This window comes from Panthera uncia (assembly GCF_023721935.1).
Source record: "Panthera uncia isolate 11264 chromosome B3 unlocalized genomic scaffold, Puncia_PCG_1.0 HiC_scaffold_1, whole genome shotgun sequence".
Lineage (NCBI taxonomy): Eukaryota > Metazoa > Chordata > Mammalia > Carnivora > Felidae > Panthera > Panthera uncia.
The window spans coordinates 57,682,404-57,710,328 of NW_026057582.1; the positions used below are offsets into that span (position 1 = coordinate 57,682,404).

Consider the following 27,925-nt stretch of genomic DNA (forward strand, 5'->3'; position numbering starts at 1 on the left):
TCTGTTAAGTGTCTGACTTCAGCTCACGTCATGATCTCACAGCTTCATGAGTTTGACACCTGCATTGGGCTCTCTGCTGTCAGTGCAGAGCTCCTTTTAGACCCTCTGTCCCCCTCCCTTTCTACTCCCCGACTCATTCTCATTCTCCTCTCTCTTTCTCTCTATCAAAAGTAAACATTTTTAAAAAGTGGCATTTCTGATAGAAAAGGCTTTTTCTTGGAATATGAAAGCTTGCCAGCAAAAGTGACAAACAGCACTCTAGGCCCAAAATAAATTAGGTGTTGGTCTTATTATACTTATTTTGATTCTCTAACCTACTTTTGTGTGAATCATTTATAGTAATCTCTGTCATTGGTTGACATCTGCTTGTTCTTTCTGACCTTACATACACATAGAAGTAGCTCCTAAATCTGCCAGTTTTGATAAGGGATATACATTGGTAAATGTGGTTAATAATATCTTCTAACTGTCGACAGATCTAGAATTTTTGTTGTTTTAGTGGGGTGTGTGTGTGTGTGTGTGTGTGTGTGTGTGTGTGTGTAAATATCCCTACAGGACTCTAGGCCTACATCAGTGATACCTAATCTTTTTTGGTTAATCTATGAAAAGCTGATGAAAGCTAGTGATCCTTCTTCCAGAAAGTGCACATGAACTCAGCATTTTACCATCAGTTTCTAGGATGGACCCCACGAACTGTAAAGCCCAATTTTTGTATCATCTGGATGTATTTTAGATTATAGTGATTTTTAATTTTATAAAACTATAAACTAGTTTTCCTTATTAGTCTTTTCTTGCTATTTCATAACAATATTATTTCTTAACACACACTGAAATTTTAAAAATTGGTAAGTAGATAATGTTCATCAGAAAATAGACATCATCAAGATTTATATTAGTAGCTAAGCTACTTTTCACTCATTCCTTTTCCATCCTAACCCCAAGTATAATATAAATCAGTGGATAAAACAATTCAGTTTAAATTTATATAAATGAATAATGCTTTAAAATCTATCAGTGAGAGACTCCTATTCATCATTCCAAGACCAATTAATTTGAGTAGTCTTATAGTTGAAAATGTTATTCTCATTAAAAGTAGTAATGCAAAAAGTCTTAGAAACTCTGCAAATAAATTGAGCCAATACTGCAGGCATACATTGTAGCTGTTAAATTTCAAGAATAACCCAAAAGAGATGGGTGGTCATTTGAGCCAGAATGACAAAAGAGTTTTAAATTTATGGGAGAAAATGGTTACTACTCATTTACTCTCTTTGTTTTTATTTCTAACTGAACCCTTTCACTCAGTGCTCAGTTCAATGACTAGGAACTTATAGAATCAGAGAACTTTACAGGTGAAGATGACTTAGACCAGAGGTTTAGTGATATGAGAACTTAACTTAGAGCAAGATTTCAAATGATTAAAGTATCATCATGTTTAGAGGAAGAAATTAGATGTTGCTAAAGTGATAGGTTTTTGTCTTTTTAAATAACTTAAAAATTATTTTATTTCACAAAACTGTAGTCAGTGGATTTTTTGCATTTTGGACACTTGATTTCTCATTCAGTGCTCTTTCAAACACCACCTTTATTTCTCCTGAGCAACCCTTTACAAATATGGATAACATTATTCTTGCTGGTTATAATGTAATATTTAATATATATAATATTTAATATAAATGTAATATTTAACATTTTTTAGCATCATTACCTAATACTGTGAGCTTAGCAATGAGCATTACTTGGTAAATAGATTCCAGCCAGGGAAAGAAAGCTATTGGGTTGGGAGGGATAAATAAGTTTGATGTGGGAATTAAAAAGACAAAATATTTTATACAAATTTGTAGTACTAGGAGTTGTGAAGTCATTTTTGGGTAATAGATTATTTGATTACATAGCAAGAAATAATTTTAGTCACAACTGAAAAGGAAAGTAGAAATAGAAAAAACGTTTTATGATATAGATTCATTAAAACCAAATAACATCTGTGAAGTGACATAAAGAAATTGGGGGGAAAGTGTACTTTTATGTGCTAATAACTCTGATGGAATATAGTCACCATAATGCCAAGAATTGTCAAAAATGTCAAAACTTTTTGCTGATAGTCTTGGCTATTAGCCATGATTGTGAAAGACAGTTTTTCTGCTTTTTGGGGGGGGTTTGGTTGTTTTTTTGTTTGTTTGTTACATATATACAGACTTGTATATTCCATCTGGGAGATAGGTGTTCTTTATTTACCACATATAGAACAGCAAAAGTAAAACCACAATTCATTAAATGAACTCCCAGTTCCACTTGTGGCACCTTGATATGTAGGAGTCTCTGATAATTATACTTAAGAAATGTTTGGACTAAATAAATTGAAGTAGTAGAAAAAAGGAGATTAGAGAAGGACAGAAGAGAAGATAGAATGTGGATGATCTCTTTCTCCACTATAGCAGGGACAGACGAAGGCAGGAAGAAAGTAATAACCAGACCTTGATGCCAGTGATACAGATTGAAATGTTTGGGAAAAGTAAAAAAATAAACACCAGCCTAGTCATCTTAAGTTCTGGGAGCCTAATTGTTAGTTAATAAGTGGAGAAAACTTGCCATGTAGACATATATAATTCATGGTTAATTTCATTTCACCTGCCTATATATCTTTCCATTCCTGTTTCTCTCAAGAGAATGAGAAAATGAGGATTTCTCCTTCCTGGGGGAGGACTTGCTTTTGAATCAGTCATGGCTGGGGTGCTTGGTTGCCCCCAAGCATCTGACTCTTGGTTTTGGCTCAGGTCATGATTTCAGGGTTCATGAGATGGAGCCCCACATTGGGCTCTGCACTGACAGCACAGAGCCTGCTTGGGATTCTCTCTCTGCCCCTCCCCACGCTCTCTCTCACTTGCTCTCTCTCAAAATAAACAAACTTGAATCAGTCGTACTGGCAGGTTGCTTTTTTCCACGTTTGAGATACAAATAGCAGTGGAGATTAAATATGATGTCTTCAAGATAAATGAGTTACAGTCAATGGAAAGTTAGAGATGACATCACAGGTGAAGAAAGGTGAGCTTATTTGCTCCATTCATTCAAACTGGTTTTCCTCTTGATCATTTGTACGTTTTTTCAAGTTGATGGATTTGACTTGTATTTGAGTTAATAGGAGAGGTGGAGGAAGACCACATGTTTTTTTATAGGTACTTTATAATATCTGCAATATGCATTGGCAGTATAGTTAAGGTGTGTTTGGAGTTGTAGAATTTTTTTTTAATTATATATAACATTTTCTGAAGTCACCTCCTACTTTTTTATAGTTAAAAACTACTCATTGGTCTTAGAGTTTATATTGTTACATATAGTCAGAAAGCTGAAAAGTGATGTGGGTGTTCTAAATATTTTAACCATAAAACCAGCAGTATTAGCTATATACCCTTAATTATATTTCTGCTGATGACAGTATGTTTTTAAATGAAGCTAACCAGAAAACTACAATATGCACATTATATTCTTTTTGTTTGTTTATTTATTTTGAGAGAGAGAGAGAGAAAGAGCATGCAAGCAGGGGAGTGGGGGGTGGGGGGAGAGAGAGAGAGAGAGAGAAATAAAGAGAGAGAGAGAGAATCTCAAGCAGGCTCCCAACTGTAGGCACAGAGCCCAGCATGGCCCAAACCATGAGATCTTGACCTGAGCTGAAATCAAGACTTGGACCCTGAACTGACTGAGCCACCCAGGTGCCCCTGCACATTGTATTCTTTAGAGCAGCACTGTACAATAAAAATATAATACAGACCACACATGATTTAAATTTTTCAAGTAGCCACATTAAATAGTAAAAAAAAAAAAAGATGAAATTAACTTTAGTATATTTGACCTAATATATCCAAATATTATCATTTGAATATGTGACCAATATAAAAAATTAATGAGATTTTATAGTTTTTGTATTAAGTCTTCTAAATGTATTTTTATACTTAGAGCACATCTCAGCTCTGACGAGCCATGTTTCAAGTATTTAGTAACTATATTCCCCATATTACATGGTGCAGATTTAGAATATGACAAGAAGAATATCACTAGTATGAAATTAATAATTCAGGTTGGTTTCCATCTGTCACGGGTCCCTTAAAATATCTTTTTATTTGTGAAAAGATTTTTTATCTTTTCATAAATGATAAATTTAAATACATTTGTGGAGGCATCTTGATAGTAAACTCAGTGAAGTATTTTCTACTTACCTGGTATTATCACCTTACTATTCTATGGAACTATATGAAGAAATGTTTCTAAGCCCTTTGAGGTGCTAACCTTTTCCTTACTCTCTCCCTTTAAAGGAGATTTAGTTCTCTATTTCATAAAAGAACTCCTGATAGGAAAAAAAGTCAAAGTAATGGAGAACATAATTATTGTTAATAGCTGTCAATACTCATAAACTAATCTTTAATCTCCCTTTACATAGATCTATCCAGAAGAAAACTTTTTTTTTTAAGTCAATTGAAAACATTACCCTTAAAGTAATTCTCTGATGTGATTATCTTTACAAAATCTATCCCAGGCCCACCTCCCCTTATGTATCTATATCCCATTGTTTTCATTTATATTACGGTTTTTTTTTTTTAATTTTTTTTTCAACGTTTTTTATTTATTTTTGGGACAGAGAGAGACAGAGCATGAACGGGGGAGGGGCAGAGAGAGAGGGAGACACAGAATCGGAAACAGGCTCCAGGCTCCGAGCCATCAGCCCAGAGCCTGACGCGGGGCTCGAACTCACGGACCGCGAGATCGTGACCTGGCTGAAGTCGGACGCTTAACCGACTGCGCCACCCAGGCGCCCCTATATTACGGTTTTGATTACTATTTCTATTTAGGTAACTCTTGACCTTACCTTCCCAAAATATTCATTTGTTTAACAGATATTCATTGAACGCCTATCTTGTGCCAAAAATTATTCCTAGGTACTTATGAGAAACAAGAGTTTACCCCTTTAATGAGAGAAGTAACAAATCACAGTAAAGTATATTACCGTTTAATAAAGACATTTTATAAAGTCCCAAGAAATGGCTAAAACTACAGAGGCTGAGAGGATTGCCTCAGAAAAGGCTTTGATAGAGTAATTGGCATTCAGATATCTATTCAGAAGGCTGAATAGAAGTTTACCAGGCAGACCAGGAGAGGGAATAGTATTACATTTAAAGAATAGTAAGTAGCCCAGTATAGCGTTTTTTGAACCACATTTTGAAGGATCTTACTGTACCAAGCTAGCCATTTGCCTGTTTCTGATAGCCAGTTAGGGTTTTTAATCTTAGGAATTTTTAATCAAGGCAATACAGAATTCAGGTTTGTGTGCACCTGTGATCAGGAATATTCCTGCTTGCCCAGGAACCTGTTGGGAGACAAGCCTCCTTGTGCCTCAGGGCAGACATGCCAACGTTGGTCTAACTGTATCCTGAAGCAGCCCTATGAATGAACTCCATCCTTATTTAGCCATGGTCTGAGGGCAGTCCCACACACCTAAAAACCCAGCAGATGGCTCACTTGTCAGTGCCCCCAGGCACAGGCCTGCAGAATCTGGTCCCAGCCATGGACCCTGAAACAACCCTGACACTCAGTTCTAGCCCCTCTCAGCTGCAATCCTGGGCACCCCTGCCCTCCCTGAGTCCCAGAACAGGAGCCTTTCTCAGGGATCTGGTGGAAATCACTCCTGCCCCCACACCTAGTAAGTGGCAGCTGTTTGCAGACCTAATAGCAGACCTTTGTCCCAGCACCAGCCCTACTGACAAAGGACTCAGAGGCAGTCCTGTCCACCAGGACACCAGACAGGATCCACACCTGCCCAGGTGTCTGGTAATGGGGTCCACAAACCATAGACCCCAGTGCAGGTCCAGCAGCAGCCATGTGACCTGGCTTCACCAACTCGAATGTGGTCCTGGATGCAATCTCATAGTCTGGAGACCCAACAGGAGGAGGTCAAACTTGTCTATAAAAACTGGAAGAAGTATTTGCTCCCCCAGATACACAAGACACCGATTCAAGACCACATAGATCATTAAAAATCAGGCAAACATGGAACCACCAAAGGAAACTAATAAAGCTCAAGTAACCATCCCCAAGGAAATAGAGATCTATGAATTGCCTGACAATTCAAAATAATCATCTTTAGGGCGCCTGGGTGGCTCAGTCAGCTAGGCGTCCGACTTCAGCCCATGATCTCACAGTTCATGGGTTCGAGCCCCGCCTCAGGCTCTGTGCTGACAGCTCAGAGCCTGAAGCTTGCTTTGTATTCTGTGTCTCCCTCGCTCTCCGCCCTTCCCCCACTCATGCTCACTCTCTTGCTCTCTCTCAAATAAACATTAAATTAAAAAAATAATAATAATCATCTTCAAGAAGCTCAGTTACATGTAAGAAAACAGACAACTGAATAAAATCAGGAAAACAATGCATAAACATTTTTCCATGGTCATTAAAATATTGATTTCTGGAACTAAGCTTTATACCTCAGTCTTCGTTTTGTAAAGCTTATGCCGTTCTTGTATTATGTTGCTTTTAATTGTGTGTAAAAAACAATCTGTAAGTAGTTCATTGGATTCTAAGTGAGTTATAAGGTAGAAACTTTTCTAGGTATCCCTTCTATTTTCTATTTTTAATATTTATATTTTTACATATTATTTAGTTAGACAGTCATTTTAAATTACTTTTCTTGTAGGAACCTCCAGAAGTTTAGCCTTTTTGGAGACATAAGTGTTCTACAACAGCAAGGAAGTTTGTCAAATACATACCTCAGCAAGGTGGACCCTGATGGCAAAAAAATTAAACAGTAAGTTGTATAGTTAGTGGAAGGGGGTTTACATTAATAATAATTTTAGTTTTTTCTGAGAATTTATAAGATACAATGAGAAGAGTAATATTTTTTCTAAGAACATATGTCCTATAAATTGGAAATATTTTAACTATAAAATATGCCATTCCACAGCATAAATCTTTAAGACAAATCATAGAATTTGGGTAATTATTACGATTTAAAACTGCTATTTGTTTGCCTTCTCTGTAACATAAATTGTATATCATCAATCTTTTATACCATACTGTTGCAAAATGCTGCTTTCCTTGGGTGAAGAACGTATTTTTATGTGTTTAATAGAGTTTATTCATTATATTTTAATGTGAATTTTAGTGGTAGAAATAATATGGTAATACTATTTATGTGTTGGATAGACATTTACTGAGAGAAAATGGATCTCAGCATTGCATGCCGTTTCATTGCCCACTTTCAAAAGTCAGTGTTTAGAGGTTAGAGCTAAATGTTAACAGGATCATTGTGGCATGTGTTTTCCTTACAGAATTCAACAGCTGTTTGAAGAAATACTGAGTAATAGTAGGCAACTGAAATGGCTGTCCTGTGGGTTTATGCTGGAAATAGTAACCCCAACCTCACTGTCATCTCTCTCAAACTCTATTGCCAACACCATGGAGCACCTGAGTTTGCTGGACAACAATATTCCTGGTAACAGCACCCTGATCACCACAGTCGAACTGGAGCGATTTGTGAATCTACGCTCACTTGCCCTGGATTTCTGTGACTTTACAGCCGAGATGGCAAGAGTCTTAACCGATAGCAACCATGTGCCTTTGCAGCGACTGTCTCTCCTGGTCCACAACGTTTCTGTGATGCACAAGTCTCTGGACAACATGCCAAATGATGAGCATTGGAAAGCCTTGTCACGAAAGAGCACCAGCCTCCGGGTCTATATAATGGCCTTTGATATCAAGAGTGAAGATATGTTAAAGATTCTGAAACCCAGTATACCACTAGAGAGGATTCATTTTGACAGCTACATCACTTGTGTTTCAGGAGCTATTGTTGATCTTATATCCAGGCAGTATGATAAGTTCCTCACTCATTTTATATTAATGAATGATGTGATTGACACGTCTGGTTTTCCAGATCTTAGTGACAACCGAAATGAAGATCCATTGGTTTTATTAGCATGGAGGTGCACAAAGCTCTCTCTTCTGGCAATTCACGGTAGGTGATTTATCTAAGAAAACAAACAGATCTACTCGCAGTAGATATGTTTCTTCCCGTAATCACAAGATCTCTTAACACCATAATACAGAAGGAGAAAGTATGATTTCTTTATTGCTTGCTGCCTCATCTTCTAGATTCTAGATTTTAACATACTAATTTGTATGATATTTTTTAAACAATGGTTCCATTAAATGGGTATATGCTTTTTTTCTTACCGACGCCTTTCATTTTAATGTTAACTATTCTCATTTAGAGAGAGTTGCTATTCTGACAAGTAGAAGAACATTTTACTTCCTTTTCTGGAACATGTAACACATTTACAGAATACAGAACATAAAGACTATATGAATGTCTTAAACTCACTTTATTAGTTGTGTTTTATTATATTTTTAAATTAATTTTGAGCCTGCATTAGTGTAGGAATGTGTGTGTCTTTCTGTTCAAGTTTTGCTTCGTAATTTGGCCAGTCGTCAGAGGTAGCAGCAAAGAATAGATCAGTAGTAAAGATAATAAAATAGGGATTTTTTACAGACAAAGAAATACCAGGTTATTGAAAGATTAATTTCAGCCAGTCTAACCTTTTTTTTTCTTTCAAGAAATTAGAAATTAGATACAGCCAAAGCCCCTGTCATCCACTCCCCTTTATTCTTTCCCAGAGATAATCAATATCCTCAGGTTAGTACAAGTTTCTGTGACTGTTTTATACTTTACATATTTTCTACTCACAATTAACAATTTTAGCTTTGAAGTGTCACTTCATAACTTTGGACAGTGAAGCATCATAGGAGAGGATTTTTTTTAGTAACTAAAAACAACAGTTTCGTATGTATTGTTAATGGATACATATGTATGAAATAAAAATTTATGATACAGCACTATCCAAAGCTAGTTATACTTTAAATGTCCTCAATCTTACTAAGTGCAGTGATAACCAGAATAGGATTACAGCACCTACCAATGCACCACCCAGGATGATTGTTTTGGAAACAATATCAAACTTAGTCTTTTTTTTTTTTTTTCCCCTGAGCTAAACAATCATACTTCCTTTTCCAATCTCAATATATTTTTAAAGGAAAAGGGCCAAAGTAATAAGCGACATACAAGTTTGTGGAAAGGACTAACCTATCAAATAGACAAAATAAAATGCAAGGAAATAACAGTTCTTATCTTTTGTTTATTTTTAAGGTTACACAGTGTGGGCACACAACCTCATTGCCATTGCTCGTCTTCGTGGCTCTGATCTAAAAGTACTTGAAGTCACTGAAGAAAGCATTGATTTTGACCAAGGTGAACTGGCCGACCAGGATGTGGATCCAGTGCATAACCTTATTGAGCAGGTATCCCTGGGCCTGGGTCAACCTTGGCACGCGGTCATGGACATCGAATCACTCAGTGTCTTCACTGAACCAAATCGTCATTTTTACAGAGAGATGCAAAGCTTCAGCGAAGACATTTAGCTTTTTTAAAAAATGTACAATTCCTGTGGTTACATATGCAAGTAGGGTCCTATTATGTTTTTTTTCAGTAGTGTGAATTAATCCCTTTGTGCTGTGTTTAATCAGTATTAGCTTTATAGAATTATATATGTATATTCTACTTCTTGATCAAAGAACGTAGTCGGGTATTGGTTTAGAAGTTCAAAGTGACAGTGTATAGGGCTTTCACGGTTAATGGACTTGTTATCCAACCTTAAGGATATACAACCGAAGGTTGTCTGAGGTTGCTGGCTAACTTTATTTTTCACTGAGTTACTCTGCCTTTTGATGTTTTTATTCTTTGTGTGTCAGAGTTCAGAGCTCAGGAGCCAAAATATTTTTATACATATATAGATATATATCCATAGCCTGGTGGATTTGTATGCAATGCACCGCATTCATGCATTGTGACAGCATTTCATTAATTCTTATTTGAAATGGAAGAAGGGAGGATAGTATGATCCCAAATGAGTTATCTTTAACAGAAAAGCCAAGACTTTAACTTTCATTACATATACAATAGATGATATCACCAATTACCATTCAGAATTTTGTATAGTACTAGGTTAGAACACTGTTTAATCCTTTTTTTAAAAAAATGCATTTACCTAAATGTGAATACTCAAATTGTTAGACTTTTTAAAAACTATATCTGACATAATTTATTCATCAATTACATTATACATTCAAGTTAGCTTTTTAGCCCAGATTTCAAATAGTGGAGGAAGAAACTGTATTCCAGGGTAAAACCTCCTAAAGCAAAACCTTTAAAAAACAGAGCTGTAAACACACATGCTTGCAAACAAACATTAGTCGTGAAATCCCTAGCAACGAGTCACTGGATTTTTCTCTGTCAGCGCGCGTGTCAGCTGCCAAAGAATAGACTTAACTGAAGAAGTGCCCACATGCTGGCAGGGGCCGGCCCACTCTGGCCAGCCAGATACTGCTAGATTGTAATATTTAAGGTCGAATTTCGACCTGTGGTACACAGCTGTGCTGTGGCTCAGTCAGCAACCTCAGAACTCTGAAAAAAACAAAACAAAAAAAAGAAAAAAAAACCATGCACCTGTTTCACTGTGAATAGTGAATGTAAAGGAAAGAAAGGAAAAACTGAAAACTTGTTCTATCACAGGTATGAGCTGCTATGATACATGAAGAACATTCCATGAAGTATGTTTTAAAACCTTGTTATATCTGAGAGGCTTTAAAAGCCGATTTAACTGTTTCAGGGCAACCGCGGTACAGACGTGGTCTCTGTGAGACTTCCACCTGACCCCAGTTTTAAGTGGTACGAATGTTGTGCATTTAATGTTAAAGGACAGTCTGCAATAATAAAGTAAGTAGCCAACGTGGGTGCCCAGCAGTGCTGAGACCTGGCTGCTCTATTGTAAGCTTTGGAAACACAATTTATGCAACAGATGTCCAGATATGATTCTATTTATGGAAAAAGTTTATATGTATTTTACAAATGGTTTTACCATCTTATATTAAAATGACCTTTTGACAGGTGTGCACTGTTTTGTCTCCAGTGAGCACATACCATGAGGATTTTATATGTACATCAGTAGTGTGAATCCACTGGCACAGTGTGTGTAAATGCCAGATGTGGTGAGATTTTATCTTATAAATGTGATCGGATAAAATAAATCCTGACAGAAACTGTAAGGAAACCAGCTGAATGTTTGACCTGATGACTGATGTTGTATGGTTTATGTTAAATGTATATTCTTTTAATCAACGAATAAAGCATTAAAAAGTGATCATTGTAATATACTTTATTGTATGCAAAGCATGAAAACTTTTAGTGTTAAATAAACTGCAATAATCCTTCTATTATGTATAATCATGTTAGCTCCTGTTGCTCCTATTGTAGTCGGGTACAGCAAAGCTTAAATTTGGGTATAGTTCATAAAAAGCCTTAAATAGTTTGAAGTGTCTTAATTTTTTTTTTGTTTTGTTTTGTTTTACTAACTGGCAAAATACAAGCTTAAGAGCAAACAATAGGCTGGTTAGCACAAAACCCAAGTGTATTATGCATTTAGAATACATTACTGATACGGTAAAACTTAATTTATAGACTGTATATAGGAACTTTTTACAGTTCCTATACTGGATGCAAAAATACTTTCGTATGCCAGTATTAAGTAGTTCATAAGTCCCTATATTGCTTTAGTTTGGCTTTGTAATCTCTATTCTTGCTTGCTGAGACAAACAGCTGTCATTTATGAGAAAGCAAATGGCTCTCTTCCTTCATCTATCTTTCCTTACTCATTCCAGACACTGACTCTTTTCTAGGCACTCCCTCATCTTGGAATAATCTGGTGTTCACAAGCAACTGTCATTATACCTACTGCTTCCTTGTTTCCTAACCGTATCTCTTTTGAGTGAATCAACATGTTTATGTATTTAAAATACAAAAATAGTAACCAAAATGTACAAAAAAAATGTGTTAATATCTATGAATAGCATACACGTGAAGGCTGGTATAGTAGAGCACTAACCTAGGCGGCAGCATGTTTTATACTCTAAGCTCTAATGCTACATGAGCAGACTCTCCCTTGAGCTTCAGTTCTGTCATCTGTAAAATTAGGGATTGGAGTTAGTTATCTAAAACTCTGATTCTTCACTAAAAGTTTTAACTGTTGTTAGCCTAGCAGCTCAGAGACATACACGATCATCTTTGAGCAAATGTATTAAATAAAATATTTTCAAAACCTAGTTTAATGAACTATATGAAATTTACATAGCTAAAATTACCTTCCCATTTACCCCACCACCCTAGGAATAAAGAAGATAGGGAGTCGGTGGGATGGGTGTTGGTAAGGACAGTGTGCTCATAGCTGAACATACAAATTCAGAAACTAACTTGCTTGGGGCTTATGGCATGAATCAGGTGGGATCTTTATGAAGCCAGTAACATAAAGTGGTGCTAATGGAGTAACACACAAGCAAATGTGAATAGCATCCAGCCATCAAACCACAATGTTTATATCAATGCTTCCCAATCTTTTTCATGTCCTGACATATACAGAATACATTGTACAGCACACTGGTATAAACTAGAAAAAACTGGAGGGGGGGGGGATCATTGTTTGATTATATAATTGATGAGAAAAAAAAATGCAGAGGATTGGGGGTAAAATACTAAATTTGTATAGAACTTTCAAATAAAATGTCAAATGTTTTAACTGGTAACCTCGTAAAACCTTTAATAGTGCCATCAATGAGAAACACCCCACAAATAGGTGATAATTTTTAAACTTTTTTTTCACAACCATTCAAAACCTTATGCAGCTAAAATTATACTTAAATCTCACAACCCTAAACATAATAATGGTAAATGTAATGTTGAGATTTCTTGTAATGTGAATTAATTTCAAATTCAAGTGATTTTTTTTCACTGAGGTATTTCAAAATAATGACGAAGCTCTAATTTGTAGTCTCCCATACGTAACCCTGCAGCTAGTTTAGTGACCACTGAGAGCACACACCAGCCACAGACAGAAAATAGCTGATTTATATGCAAGCAGTTAGAAACCTGCAGGGAGCCCTCCTCCCACGCCTGAGCTTCCAAGCCCCTCACAGCCAACCGGCTACATCCGGGGTTTCACACCTGGGCTTCCTACCTGCTCGATGGACACTTGGGACATACTTCTCTCACAGCTTCATAGACACTCCTTGCCCTTGATGGACAAATAGATCCTCTGCATCACACAGGCGAGTAGTGAGTACCCGAGTCCACTCTCTATCCGGGACACACTGTCAGACCCGGCTCCACTCTAGCTGTACGCCAAGAAGAAAATGAAAGCATCAGGAGGCAACCAGCCAGGGCTCCTAGCCACCCAGAACTCAGCCTGGAAGGGCATCACTCTGGTACAGTCTACTAGCTAGCCTGGGCTGCTGGTTGTGAAAAGAAAATGGGAGGTATACTGTGAACAAATTTTCAGTTGAATCACCCTTCCTGTCTGAAAGATAACAAAATTACACAAATGAGGGCAATAAAATGCCAAGTGTTGACAAGGAAGAGGGAAACACATTTGGAACCTGAATATCCACTTTAAAGAGCAAATTTGAGGGGTGCCTGGGTGGCTCAGTGGGTTAAGCATCTGACTTTGGCTCAGGTCATGAGCTCACAGTCTGTGAGTTCAAGCCCCACATCAGGCTCTGTGCTGACAGCTCAGAGCCTGGAGCCTGCTTCGGATTCTGTCTCTCTCTCTCTCTCTCTCTCCACCCCTCCCCTGCTCATGCTATCTCTCTCTGTCTCAAAAATAAATATTTAAAAAATATTAATTAATTAAGAGCAAATTCACAGTATCTTGTAAAGTTGAAGTTGCCTTTGCCCTATGACCCAGGAATATCACTTCTAGATACATTCTCTAACACCACCAACCATGGGCACCAACCATGGGCTCAGACACAGTGCTTCTGTGGACTTACAGCCCCGGCCTGACCTTCCTTCAGCCCTCCTGACCCAGAAACTAGAACTGCTGCATGGCCCACATGCTTTGAAAGTCTCCTGCCTGCACCAGCACCTGGACTCCCACTGCCTGCCCGGAGTGTGTGCACACTGGCCCTGTTGATCCCAAGGGTCACTCGTGGGGCTGCCATCACCTGGCCCACCCACTGGCCCTGAAGGCCTCCCATCTCTGTCACCCTGACTCCGACTACATACTGGTTGCCGTTTGCCTGCTCCCCACGTGCAGCATGGACAGAGAACTTCTCTGCTGTCCCAGGGGCTGAACCACACTCTCACCAAGAAGGGCTGAACACCCCCCTACTCCAAGGTCGTCCTACCATGAGGGCCCACCCTCAGACCTAGGGGGCCATACAGAGTTTCTTTATACTCTTTTATCATATAATATCGTATAATTCTTTGTATTAAGCTTTCCCTGTTTACTGTGTGGTTTGTCTCCCTGATTTCACCCAGACTGCTACATAACCGTTCCAATTATCCCGCAGCTTTTTACATAAATATAATATACTTTTGTTAATGAGTCTTTCATGGATTATTTTCTGCAACAAAAATATAGGGGCGTCTGGGTGGCGCAGTCAGTTAAGCATCCAACTCTTGGTTTCAGCTCAGGTCATGATCGCACAGTTCATGGGATCGAGCCCCACATCAGGCTCTGTGCTGACAGGATGGAGCTTGCTTGGGATTCTGTCTCTGGCTCTCTCTGCCCCTCCCCTGCTCGCTCTCAATCTCTCTCAAAAATTAATAAACATTTAATACATATACATATATATATATATATAATTTAACATGTATAATTTTAGAAAGCTGTTAACTTTTTTCTCCTACATTTAGCTTTTATACATAATAAATGCGTAAGTGATCAAAAATATAAGTTTAAATTGGTATAACTTATCAGAACTGTGTCTTTTCTAAGCAAGTTCTAGGTCCAACATGGGGCTTGACCTCACAACCACAAGATCAAGAGTTGCATGCTCTACCAACTGAGCCAGCCAAGCCCCCCAGAACTGTATTTCTTAATGAATGAGGCTGGAGTTTTTTGGTGGGTTTTTTGGGGTTTTTTTGTTTTTTTTCCAGTTCATACTCCATGGATGGATGTTACTTGCTCCTGAAATGAGTCAGGTCCAACATCAATTCCATTACCTATTTTTCATTTTTATAAACACAAGTACTGAAACATCTTTTTCCCATAATTAAGGAGATGGGAAGACAAAGAGTTTTGTTACAGTAGTGGCACTCATTCTTCAAAGTCCTAAAATTTTAAGACCAAAAAAACACAGTGAAATATCATCAAAAATTATTTTAGGGGTACTTGGCTGGCTCAGTCAGTAAAGCATGTGACTCTTGATGTTAGTGTCATGAGTTCAAGCCCCGCATTGGGCACAAAGCTTACCTTAAAAAAAATTGGGGGTGCCTGGGTGGCTTAGTTAAGTATCCAACTTAGGCTCAGGTCACGATCCCACAGTTTGTGAGTTTGAGCCCTGCATCAGGCTCTGTGCTGACAGCTCAGAGCCTGGAGCCTGCTTCAGATTCTGTGTCTCCTCTGCCCCTCTCTGGTTCTTGTTCTGTCTCTCTCAAAAATAAACATTTTTAAAAAAATTTTTAACTGAAAAAGAATGTTTTTAATTAAAATTCTTTTAGATAAGTCAATCAGTTGAAAGAAATCATTAGAGTTATTTACTTTCTCAGTACTGACACCAATATTTCAAATAGTCTCTCTAGAGTTTCAAAGGTTTGTACACCTTAGTATGACACATCATAGTGACATTAGAACCACATTAAAGGTATGTGTTTCTTTTGTAAAATGGGAGAAGAATAACTGCAAAAGGGAGGGTAGGAAAAAGAACCTGCATCTTCTTCATAAATTCATCCTTGGGAAGAACATCTCTGGAAGAGAATACACACTGAAGATAAAATGCTGGCAACTTTCCCAAAAGCATACTACTTGGAAATTCTTTGCATACTCAGAGGGATGTACCCATTTGAAAACTACAGCTCTAGAGACTTACTGCTTATACGACAAAGAAACAAATACTAAGATGCTTATTTCCACATATTTACAATGAAAAATCAGCAGCAACCTAATGTCCATTAATAAGAGAATGAATTTGTTGTGCATATCCAGAGTGGAATACTATACAGCAGTGAAAAAGAACTAGCTAGATCTACATTTATTAGTATGGATGATCTCAAAATAATATTGAGTGAAAAAAACCAACAGCTGAAGGATACATGTAATGATGATATTGATGTACATTTTTTAAAGGCAAGAAAAATAAATCATATTATACATAAACACATTTAACTGGAAAAAAAAAAACATTCACATCCTCTTTACAAGAGTGCTCACCTCTGGGGCATGAGAGCAAGAATTGGTATGGGCATGAGGGCAACTGCATCTGTGACATTTTTTCTTGAAAAAAAATATATAGTAAATGCTAAGTTTGCTCTATCTAGGTAGTAAGTAAAAGGGAATTCATTATATTATTTTCTTTCTTGTCTGTATTTTTAAAATATTTATAATTGAAAATGTCAGTATGACCCAAATTACCAATAAATGCATGTTTACTATTGATTTGGCTCATGATCTGGCCAAGTCTAAAATGTGACCAAGGCAAGACAGAATATAGCCTCTCTCTCACTCATGGATGAATGCATCACAGTAAGATGAAAGAGGCTCAAATCTCTACTGAGAGTTTAAAGTCTAGGTTAGGTTGTAAGCAGAATGTTTTAATATGTCACTGCAATCAATATTTCAATTTAAAGCACTATTCTCTTTAGAGTAATTCTTATTTAATACAGGCATTAAATAAAACAACTTCAGCTATTTGGAGTATAGCCAAGGATCCAGAAGTACGTATAAAACCCTTGTGGGAAAGGCGCCTGGGTGGCTCAGTCAGTTGAGCAACCAATACTTGATTTTGGCTAAGGTCATGATCTCTGGGTCATGGGATAGAGTCCCACATCAGGCTCTGAGCTGACAGCACAGAGCCTGCTTGGGATTCTCTCTCTCTCTGCCCCTCCCCCACCATATGCTCAGCCTCTCTCTCAAAACAACAACAAAAAACAAACAAAAAAACCTTGTGACCTTGTGGGAACAAGCTACTCCCTGCACTAAAGCTTAAAGGCATCCCATCAGAAAAGCCACTTCCACTTCCTTTTAGCTCGTTTATTCTTACTTCCAGAATAACTCTAATAAGACTATTCATCTCATTTCTCAGACCGTAGCAGATTAGATGTGGAGGAAAGGAGTGACTCTGAAAAGGAACAGAAGTTTATACACCTGAAAAGAGAACATAACTAATCTAAAGTCATTTTGGAGGAACTTGAAACAGACTCAAATACCCCTGTAATAAGCTTGAAATACATGGCAGTGATAAATATGTCATAACCCTGAACCAATAGGAAAATGTATTATCTTCAGAACATCTGTATAGTAAGTTAGTGGAACATTTAGTACATTTCAGGAAGGTTTTCACACAACATAGTTAAAAGTGTGTGTTTAAAAGAATGGACTTTAATCAAAAATATTCATTTAAGTGAAACTTTCTGAGAAAACATTGATTAAATTAGCTAGGAAACAAGATGACATGTGCTGAATAACTGTTGTGTGCCAACCACTGTAATAACCACCTCACTAGAAAGCACTCTACTTAATCCTCACAGCGACCCTGTAGTACATATCACACCTATTTCACATATGAGTAAATGGAGGCACAAAAAGGTTAAGAATCTTGTCCAAGGTCATAAAACTAGTCGGTGGTAGAGCAATATTTGAACCCAAATAGAACCCCCTATATTATACAACTTCTATTCTAACACTCTTAAATAATATAACCATACTGTTATTTGGCAGACAACACAGTTTTTCAACTTAGTTTTTCAAAAACATAGATATTACATTTTTTGAAGCTCCATATTCTCCATGCCCAGTATTGTTGCTGTATTTCCTGAACTGTGTTAACCACCCTTGGTGTATTTCAGCATGTGTGTGCGTATTCACCAATTCTAGTGACTCAAAAAGCAACAGAATAATTCATGCAGGAGGTACATGAATTTATGTCTAGCACATATGAAGTGTGGTGTGTATGTGTGAAAAGATCTGAAAATGCAAAGAATAGAATGTGAAAATGTAAACTATAGAATCTATGTGTATAATTTTCTTTTACTCTTATTTTCAATAAGAAACATTATACAATTAATATATGGTTAGCCTACCTACTAGCAAGAGACAAGCAGGATAAAATCTATCACTACCTTGTAACTGTAATTATTTCTAGAAGCTAAGAACTCTAGTTACTTGGGAATGAATATATATATTATTCAATATATTAAATATTTTATCCAATATATATATTGACTATATATACACAGTTAATATAATGTTTATAAGGGACCAAAATTATATATTGTTTATATATTGTGTATATTTATATAAAAAATAGAGAGAGAGAATATATAAACATAGCTAAGATAATGTTTTTAAAGGACCAAAATATGGTCTGTTAACTGACTTGAACATGTTTTCTACTAAATTAGTAAAATCAACAGACTATTTTGACATCTTACAATCCAAAGGGTCATCAAATTAACAGATCTAAATTTTTCAGACTAACGTTTTTAGATTAATGTTGTTACACTGTCCATACAACCCAAAGTGATCTAGAGATTCAATGCAATTCCTATTCAAAATTCCAATGGCATTTTCCATAGAAATAGAAAAAAATAAATCCTAAAATTTCTATGAAACCACAAAAGACTCCAAATGGCCAAAGGAATCTTGAGAAAGAACAAACCTGGAGGCATCACACTTCCTGACTTCAAACTATATTACCAAGCTGTAATAAACAATCAGTAAAGTTTTGGCATACAAACAAACATATTCCAAAGTAACAAAATAGAGAACCCGGAAATAAACACATCCATATATGGTCAATTAAGTTTCCACAAAGGCACCAAGAATATACAATGGGGAAAAGGCAGTCTCGTCAATAAATATTACCTGGAAAACTGGATACTCACATGCAAACAAGTAAAACTGGACCTCTATCTAATACCATATATAAAAATCAACTCAAAATGGATTAACAACTTGCACATAAACCTGAAATCATAAAACTCCGAGAAGAAAACATAGTTGGGGGTAAGCTCCTTGACACTGGTCATGCAGTATTTTAGATCTGACACCAAAGCAAAAGCAATAAAAGTAAAAATAAACAAGTGGAACTACATCAAACTAAATAGCTTATGTATAGCAAGGAACCCATCAACAAAATGAAAAGGCAACTTACGGAATGAAAGAAAATAGTTGTAAACCATGTATCTAAAAAGGGGTTAATATCCAAAATATACAAGGAACTCATACAGCTCAACAGCAAAAAAACAAATAACCCAATTAAGAAATGGGCAGAGAGGGGCGACTAGGTGGCTCAGTCGGTTAAGCATCTGACTTCAGCTCAGGTCACAATCTTGCGGTTCATGAGTTCAAGCCCCGCGTCAGGCTCTGGGCTGATGGCTCATCAGAGCCTGGAGCCTGCTTCCGATTCTGTTTCTCCCTCTCTCTCTGCCCCTCCCCCGTTCATGCTCTCTCTCTGTCTCAAAAATAAATAAACGTTACAAAAAAAAAAAAAAAAAAAAAAGAAATGGGCAGAGAATCGGAACAGACATTTTTTCCAAAGAAGACATACCAATGACCAACAAGTATATAAAAACATATACCACATCACTAATCATCATGGAAATGCAAATCAAAACTGCAATGATACCACCTGTTATCTATTATCAAAAAAGACAAGAGATAACAAATGCTGGTAAAGATATAGATAATAGGGAACCTTGTACACGTTGGTGGGAATGTAAACTGGTATGGCTACTATGGAAAAATAACATGGAAGTTCCTCAAAAAATTAAAAGCAAAACTACTATATGATCTAGCAATCCCACTTAAGGGTATATACCTAAAGGAAATGAAATCAGTAGCTTCAAGAGATACTTGCATTCCAATGTTCATTGCAGAGCATTATTTACAATAGCCAAGACACTATAATGTGGAAACTAAGTGTTCATTGATAGATGAATAAATTGTGGCATATATACAATGGAATATTTTTCAGCTCTAAAAAAGGAAATCTTTCCATTTGCAACAACTTGGATGAACCTGGAGGGCATTATGCTAATTGAAATAAGTGGGAAAACAGAAACAGAGAGTAGAATGATCACTGTCAGGGGTTGGGGGTTGGGAAAATAGGAAGAGGCTGTTTAAAGGGTATAAACTTTTAGTTATAAGATGACTTAAGGCACAACATGGTGAACAGAGTTCATAATACTGTATTTTATAAGTGAAATTTACTACAAAAGGCCCCGAATAGCCAAAGTAATTTTGAAGAAGAAGACCAAAGCGGGAGGCATCACAATCCCAGACTTTAGCCTCTACTACAAAGCTGTCATCATCAAGACAGCATGGTATTGGCACAAAAACAGACACATAGACCAATGGAATAGAATAGAAACCCCAGAACTAGACCCACAAACGTATGGCCAACTCATCTTTGACAAAGCAGGAAAGAACATCCAATGGAAAAAAGACAGTCTCTTTAACAAATGGTGCTGGGAGAACTGGACAGCAACATGCAGAAGGATGAAACTAGACCACTTTCTCACTCCATTCACAAAAATAAACTCAAAATGGATAAAGGACCTGAATGTGAGACAGGAAACCATCAAAACCCTAGAGGAGAAAGCAGGAAAAGACCTCTCTGACCTCAGCCATAGCAATCTCTTACTCGACACATCCCCAAAGGCAAGGGAATTGAAAGCAAAAGTGAATTACTGGGACCTTATGAAGATAAAAAGCTTCTGCACAGCAAAGGAAACAACCAACAAAACTAAAGGCAACCAACGGAATGGGAAAAGATATTTGCAAATGACATATCGGACAAAGGGCTAGTATCCAAAATCTATAAAGAGCTCACCAAACTCCACACCCGAAAAACAAATAACCCAGTGAAGAAATGGGAAGAAAACATGAATAGACACTTCCTAAAGAAGACATCCGGATGGCCAACAGGCACATGAAAAGATGCTCAACGTCGCTCCTCATCAGGGAAATACAAATCAAAACCACACTCAGATATCACCTCACGCCAGTCAGAGTGGCCAAAATGAAGAAATCAGGAGACTATAGATGCTGGAGAGGATGTGGAGAAACGGGAACCCTCTTGCACTGTTGGTGGGAATGCAAATTGGTGCAGCCACTCTGGCAAACAGTGTGGAGGTTCCTCAGAAAATTAAAAATAGACCTACCCTATGACCCAGCAATAGCACTGCTAGGAATTTACCCAAGGGATACAGGAGTACTGATGCATAAGGGCACTTGTACCCCAATGTTTATAGCAGCACTCTCAACAACAGCCAAATTATGGAAAGAGCCTAAATGTCCATCAACTGATGAATGGATAAATTGTGGTTTATATACACAACGGAGTACTACAGGGCAATGGGAAAGAACGAAATATGGCCCTTTGTACCAATGTGGATGGAACTGGAGAGTGTGATGCTAAGTGAAATAAGCCATACAGAGAAAGACAGATACCATATGTTTTCACTCTTATGTGGATCCTGAGAAACTTGACAGAAACCCATGGGGGAGGGGAAGGGAAAAAAAAAAAAGAGGTTAGAGTGGGAGAGAGCCAAAGCATGAGAGACTCTTAAAAACTGAGAACAAACTGAGGGTTGATGGGGGGTGGGAGGGAAGGGAGGGAGGGTGATGGGTACTGGGGAGTACACCTTTTGGGATGAGCACTGGGTGTATTATGGAAACCATTTTGACAATAAATTTCATATATTGAAAAAAAATAAAATAAAATAAAATATTTAGATAACAAAAAAAAAAAAAGAAATTTACTAAAAGAGTAGAACTTAAGAGTTCTCACACAAGGGCGCCTGGGTGGCTCAGTCAGTTAAGCATCTGACGGGTCATGATCTCATGGTTCAGGAGTTTAAGCCCCCCATCAGGCTCTGCACTGACAGCATGGAGCCTGCTTAGGATTCTCTCTCTCCCTCTCTCTCTCTCTCTGCCTCTCTCTCTGCCCCTCTCTCTCTCTTCCTCAAAATAAATAAACATTAAAAAAAGTTTTAAGGGGCGCCTGGATGGCGCAGTCGGTTAAGCGTCCGACTTCAGCCAGGTCACGATCTCGCGATCCGTGAGTTCGAGCCCCGCGTCAGGCTTTAGGCTGATGGCTCGGAGCCTGGAGCCTGTTTCCGATTCTGTGTCTCCCTCTCTCTCTGCCCCTCCCCCGTTCATGCTCTGTCTCTCTCTGTCCCAAAAATAAATTAAAAAAAAACGTTGAAAAAAAAATAAAAAAATAAAAAAAAAAAAGTTTTAAATCCTCAATTTGTTCTAGCAACCACATCATACTATTGTGCTAGATACATACTATGCTCCGTTAACTTAAAATTCATGCATCCTTGACATAGGTATTACCAAAACAATTCCTGAGCTCTGAAAATACTTCACACCTATCCTGCACCAATATTTTTTTTACATTTTCCACACAAAGGTGAGTAGTATACATCAAGTTGGAAACCTTAAAAAAAAAAAAATAGCTTTCTAGAAAAGAGGTGCAAGATTGTTCCTGTGTGTAATAGACCCTATTGTTTCTGCCTGCCCAGCAATCCATACAGAACCCTTCTTCTAACAGAAAATTTATTCCATGTAATGCAGACTGGGATTATCCTGTCCAACAAAAGGAGAGAGCTCCTGATCCCATCCTCCAACCACAAAACGCTGGTTTGGAAATGAAACTTTACTCCAAGGCAGAAAAGTAAGAGCCATCTCCAGGAACTCTGCTGGAAATTTCAAAATAAAGGCTATCTCTCTTCCTGGGATTTTAAACACTAACTATTGCATCCATATAAATCTAAAGATGCTGCAACTACATGGGCAGATAATATCTCTGGGAATAAAACTAACAGAGAAAAGTGGAGCTAAGAGATTAGAAGAGAAAGACCACATTTTGATGACATAATTTAAGCCACTGGATATAACTGTGAAATTCTCAGTTACACAAACCAGCATTTATTCCATTGATTTTTCTCAAACTCGTTTCAGTTGCATTTGTCTTACAAGCAAGAAACATAATACAATGTAGTAAGCTTAACTGTTCTTTACAGACAGTTATCAGAGAGCTCCCATATTCCACCAAAAAACACACCATCTCTTTTGTAGCACTTATATCAAATTGTCCAAGGAGCTGCTACTTGGGAAAAAAAAAAAAATAGGAAGCTTAGTTTGCAAAGGTTATAAGGCTAGATGCTTTTTTAAATAGATTCATAGTAAACCCTGAACCACACCTGAAGCAGAATAAAAATCATCAAGTATACTCACAAAATAATTTGTATCATCTTAATCATGTCTACAAACTGGCTTTAAAAAGAAAAAACTTTTTTTTTTCAACTAACCTGGTTCCAAAGAATGTGATCTCCTTTCCTCTTAACAATCCTCTGTCCCCAGTCCCAAATTCTGGCCCCAGAATATATTTTAGGAATATATCCCTAAAAAATTATCCTAAATCTAGTGGGGTAAAGATATTATGCAGAAAGATATTAAACTTTCATTATTTAATTCTTTAAAAATTCTAAAAAAAAAAAAAACAGATTAAGCGTTCAACAAGAATAGTCAAGTAAACTATATTCACAAAAAGGAAAGTAAAACAACCATTAAAAATGATTTTACAAAGACTAATAAAAATTATTTATATTAGATTACAGTTAAGAATATAAAGTTATAGACACACATAATTACAATAATACAAAAGATATGTGAAGGGTAAAAAGACTGAAGGAAGTACAACATAAATGCAAAAAGTGGTTTTGCTTTGGTGGGTGGTGACCTTGGACTTTCTTGTGCTTTTGACCATTTTAACTTTTCTTATAGGACCATGTATTCTACTGAATTTTCTACTGAAATTTTCCACTGAAAAAAATCAGAACGTCAAAGTGGAAGAAAAAGTTATCCAAACAGGACCAAAAGGTATTCTTTCCTGAAATGTCCAAGCTTACTGCCTATCAGTCCAAAATAACGAATACTCAGTCCACTATCTTGAACTCTGACCTACTCCTTTAACTATCCTTGCAGATGGTGACAACAGCAACAATAGAAAACTTAAGCTTCAAGGTAACAGACTAAGCACGTCCATTTACACCACCTGCCCTTCAAGGCCCCACTGAAATAAACACAAAGAAGAGCCAAGAGAAATAGACCCCCATAAAGATGAAAAGAATAAAAGAGGTCACCAACAAATGATGTTTCAAAATTTTCTGGGGGACAAAAGAACAGATGGGATTAGGTTGGGGGATAAAATAGGTCAAGAAAGCTACAGCCTAGAATCTGTTATCAGGGGCTGAGAGTCAGTATGCCTGATAGAGTCTGAAGATGGGCTCAGAGCCAGTTAGTATACTGTGTACACAACTGGGGTATGAGTGTGAAAATAGGGAGATTACCTGAAGATCTGAACAAAGATCACCTAAAAGTTGGTACTACCATTTCCCTGCACAAGCCCAAGCACAAGGCAGTGAGCCAGGACTGGTCTCCAGCTAAAATACTAGAGAGATACTCCCTAAAGAAATTAAGCCATTTGGAACAAGCAAAACTTCTAGAGTGAATGGCGGTATCCTAGATGAAGGAAGCCCTTCTAATTCTGTTATCTGGAGGACCTACACCCAATTAGCCAGCTCCCTATCAGTCATCCTAAGGAAAAGCCTGTCAGTCACAGATTCTGTCTCCACCCCCACCCTCCATGTCCCACCACCTGTCCCAACACACACAAAGATCTCCCAGGAAGAAACCAAACAAGAAAACTATCCTTTGTTGCACAGTAAGAGTTATGTATAAGCTAGCATCAGCCAACCAGTTCGTCTTCAAACTCAAGGCTAACCAAGTATATAAGGAGAAAAAGCCCAAGATAAATAAGAATTATTAACCCTAGAGAAAAAAAATAAATCAGAAAAACACTTTTAAGAAACCTCTAATTTACAACAGAGAAACTCAAAAGATTAGATCTTCACAAAAAGGACAGGATCTATGAAAAAAGTAGAAAACAGAATTTAAAATGTTCTCAAAGAGTAATGATTGCTGAAAACAAAAACTTTTATGTGAAAGATTGGAAAATATACTTGAGAAAATTTTCCAGGAAAAAAAAGAGAGAGGGGGGTAGGGAAAGAGATGAAAAATTTGAGAGAAAAAGTAAAAAAGGAACTTACCAAAAAAAAAAAAAAAAAAATCATCCCAGGGCGCCTGGGTGGCTCAGTCAGTTAAGCAGCCGACTTCGGCTCAGGTTGCGATCTCAAGGTCCGTGAGTTCGAGCCCCGCGTCGGGCTCTATGCTGATGGCTCAGAGCCTGGAGCCTGCTTCCAATTCTGTGTCTCCCTCTCTCTCTGACCCTCCCCTGTTCATGCTCTGTCTCTCTCTGTCTCAAAAATAAATAAACGTTAAAAAAAAAAAAAAAATCCCAGAGTTTTGGGACACACATCTTCATAGTTTAAGTGCCTAACACAATGTGGCAGCCAGGAGTACACCAGTCATATCCCGCCTTCAAGAGAGAAACTGCTGCAAGTACCGTCAGCTGCCGGCCTCTAGCTGCTGCACCTTCAGCATTCACACCAAGATCGGGTTCTCTCTAGGGGTGCTCCCACCCAGGAACAGAACATGCAAGGGTCCTAGAGCAGAGCCATTCCTTCCCAGTGAGGGACTCCTCTAACCAGGCAATCTTTGTCCTGGGGATTGCCATGGGCCCAGCTCGGGCTCTCCTGGAGCTGCACTAGAATCAGAGGCTCTTCCTACACACCCCTCCTTCCTTCCCTCCTCTCCTCTTCACAGATGTCAATCTGAATCACAATCTGAAAGGTTCTCTCCACCTAATTCTGCACTATCTCCCCTTAATCCTTCACAGGTGTTCTCCTTCAATAAATCTCTTCAATGTCTAATTCCATCTTGGAATCTGCTCAGAGGACCTGGACTAGCCAGAAATGAGTGAAAAAAGTCTCACATGTAGATGCAATCTGTGGTTTTTAGAACACCAAAGATAGGGGTGCCTGGGTGGCTCAGTCGGTTGAGTGTCCGACTTCGGCTCAGGTCATGATCTCGCAGTCTGTGAGTTCGAGCCCCACGTCGGGTTCTGTGCTGACAGCTCAGAGCCTGGAGCCTGCTTCGGATTCTGTCTCCCTCTCTCTCTCTGTCCCTCGCCCACTCATGCTGGGTCTCTCTCTGTCAAAAATAAACAACAACAACAAAAAAACACCAAAGATAAAGAAAAAAACCTAAAAAGTTTTATAAGAAAAAATCAGGTTACCAACAAAGACAACAGAATCAAAAAAATTTTTAAGTTTATTTTTATTTATTTTGAGAGATAGAGGAGCAAGCAGGGAAGGGACAGAGAGAGAGAGAGAGAGAGAGAGAGAGAGAGAGAAACAGAATCGCAAGCAAACTCTGTGCCGTCAGTACAGAGCCTGACACAGGCCTCAAACTCACAAACTGTGAGATCATAACCTGAGCTGAAAGCAAGAGTCGGACGCTTAACTGACTGTACCACCCAGGCATCCTCAGAATCAAATTTCCTTCAGACCTCTCGGCAGCAACAATGGATGTTAAAAAAAAGAACACTATACTGATATTAACTGGTACTAAAATGATGTTAAAAGAACAATGTATTCAAAATTCTGACTTAGAATTCTATACCAGTATAAACAACAAAAAAGGGAGTGGAGGGTTGAGATTTTAGGCATGAGGAAGATTCAGATTTCATATTCCCTATGTCCTTTTTAAGGAAATAACTTGAGAGTGAACTCTAGCAAAACACTTAAATTTAAAAAACAAAAACAAAAAACCCCAGCAAGATAGAGGCTCTATGAAACAGAGGAGTAATTCCAAGAAATCAGCAAAAAGGCAGGCTCTGTTCATAGGCCTAGAAATCAGCCTGGTTTGCAACAGGAGGACAAAGGACTCCAAGACTAAAATGTTTAAAAAGAAAACAGGGGCACCTGGGTGGCTTAGTTGGTTAGGGTAAGTGTCTGACTTCGGCTCAGGTCATGATCTCATGGTCCATGGGTATGAGCCCTGAGTCAGGTTCTGTGCTGACAGCTCAGACCCTGGATCCTGCTTCAGATTCTGTGTCTCCCTCTCTCTCTGCCCTTCCTCTGCTCGTGTTCTGTCTGTCTGTCTGTCTCTCTCTCTCAAAAGTAAACATTTAAAAAAATTTTTTTAATAAAAAGTACAAATAGTAAAACACACAACAGAAAAGACATGAAGAATTTTTTAATTAACACATGATAATGGCAAATAATATGAGGGAGAGAAAAAAAGAAGGGAGAGAGAGGACTTGGCTCAAGTATAAAGTTAACCAAAATATGTCATTATTTTAGGCTATTATTGATAAACACAGGAAAAGAGAGTGGGGTAAGAAAAAAATCACTCATTGACCTTGATATTTAAGAATATTCTCTTAAGGGTGACCCAGAAATGATACTGGGATTCACAGAGAAGGAAATGTAAACTTAATACATAATTTGGCCTGATAGTGAACAATATTTAAATAATGATAATGATGTAAATGCTGTTTATTTTGAATTTTAGTTCAACTATGGACCAAGTATAGAAGATGGTTATGCTTTTAGGCATATTATTATTAGCAACCCTGAAAATATAATGTATAGCTAAAAGAAAATAGGATTTTGACCAGAGTTGGGGAAGTGGGGAGAGGAATAAAGGAAAAAACTATTAACAAAGGTTTAATTTAAAATTACAAAGGTAACAACAGACAACTTTAACTTGGATAAATATCAAAAATGAAGAGGAAAGGAGAATGGGAATAGCAAGAGTGTGTGGGAAGTCCTAATTTTTCATCTCAAGGAATCAATACATGAACTGATAAATGTAATAAATCAAGTTGATAAATCAAGGATCAGAGGCATAAGCATACCTTCTAAAAT

At 37.6% G+C, this 27,925-nt stretch overlaps 1 protein-coding gene across 3 annotated transcripts in view; it reads left to right on the forward strand.

Annotated features, from left to right (window-relative positions):
- The window catches only part of FBXO33 (F-box protein 33), a 45,342-nt gene extending 21,099 nt beyond the window's left edge, over positions 1–24,243 (forward strand). Inside the window, exons 2-6 of one of the 3 annotated variants that reach the window (XR_007453435.1) lie at positions 6,674–6,784; positions 7,308–7,993; positions 9,182–9,333; positions 23,877–23,972; positions 24,078–24,243. Coding sequence is in view for 2 of the 3 variants with exons in the window: in XM_049611591.1 (XP_049467548.1) it covers positions 6,674–6,784; positions 7,308–7,993; positions 9,182–9,453 (1,069 nt within the window). In the remaining variant the exon portion in view is untranslated. Of the gene's footprint in view, positions 1–6,673; positions 6,785–7,307; positions 7,994–9,181; positions 12,785–23,876 lie in introns of those variants that run through there. The other 2 variants (XM_049611592.1, XM_049611591.1) reach the window with 2 other exon arrangements.
- Positions 24,244–27,925: the final 3,682 nt, after the last annotated feature.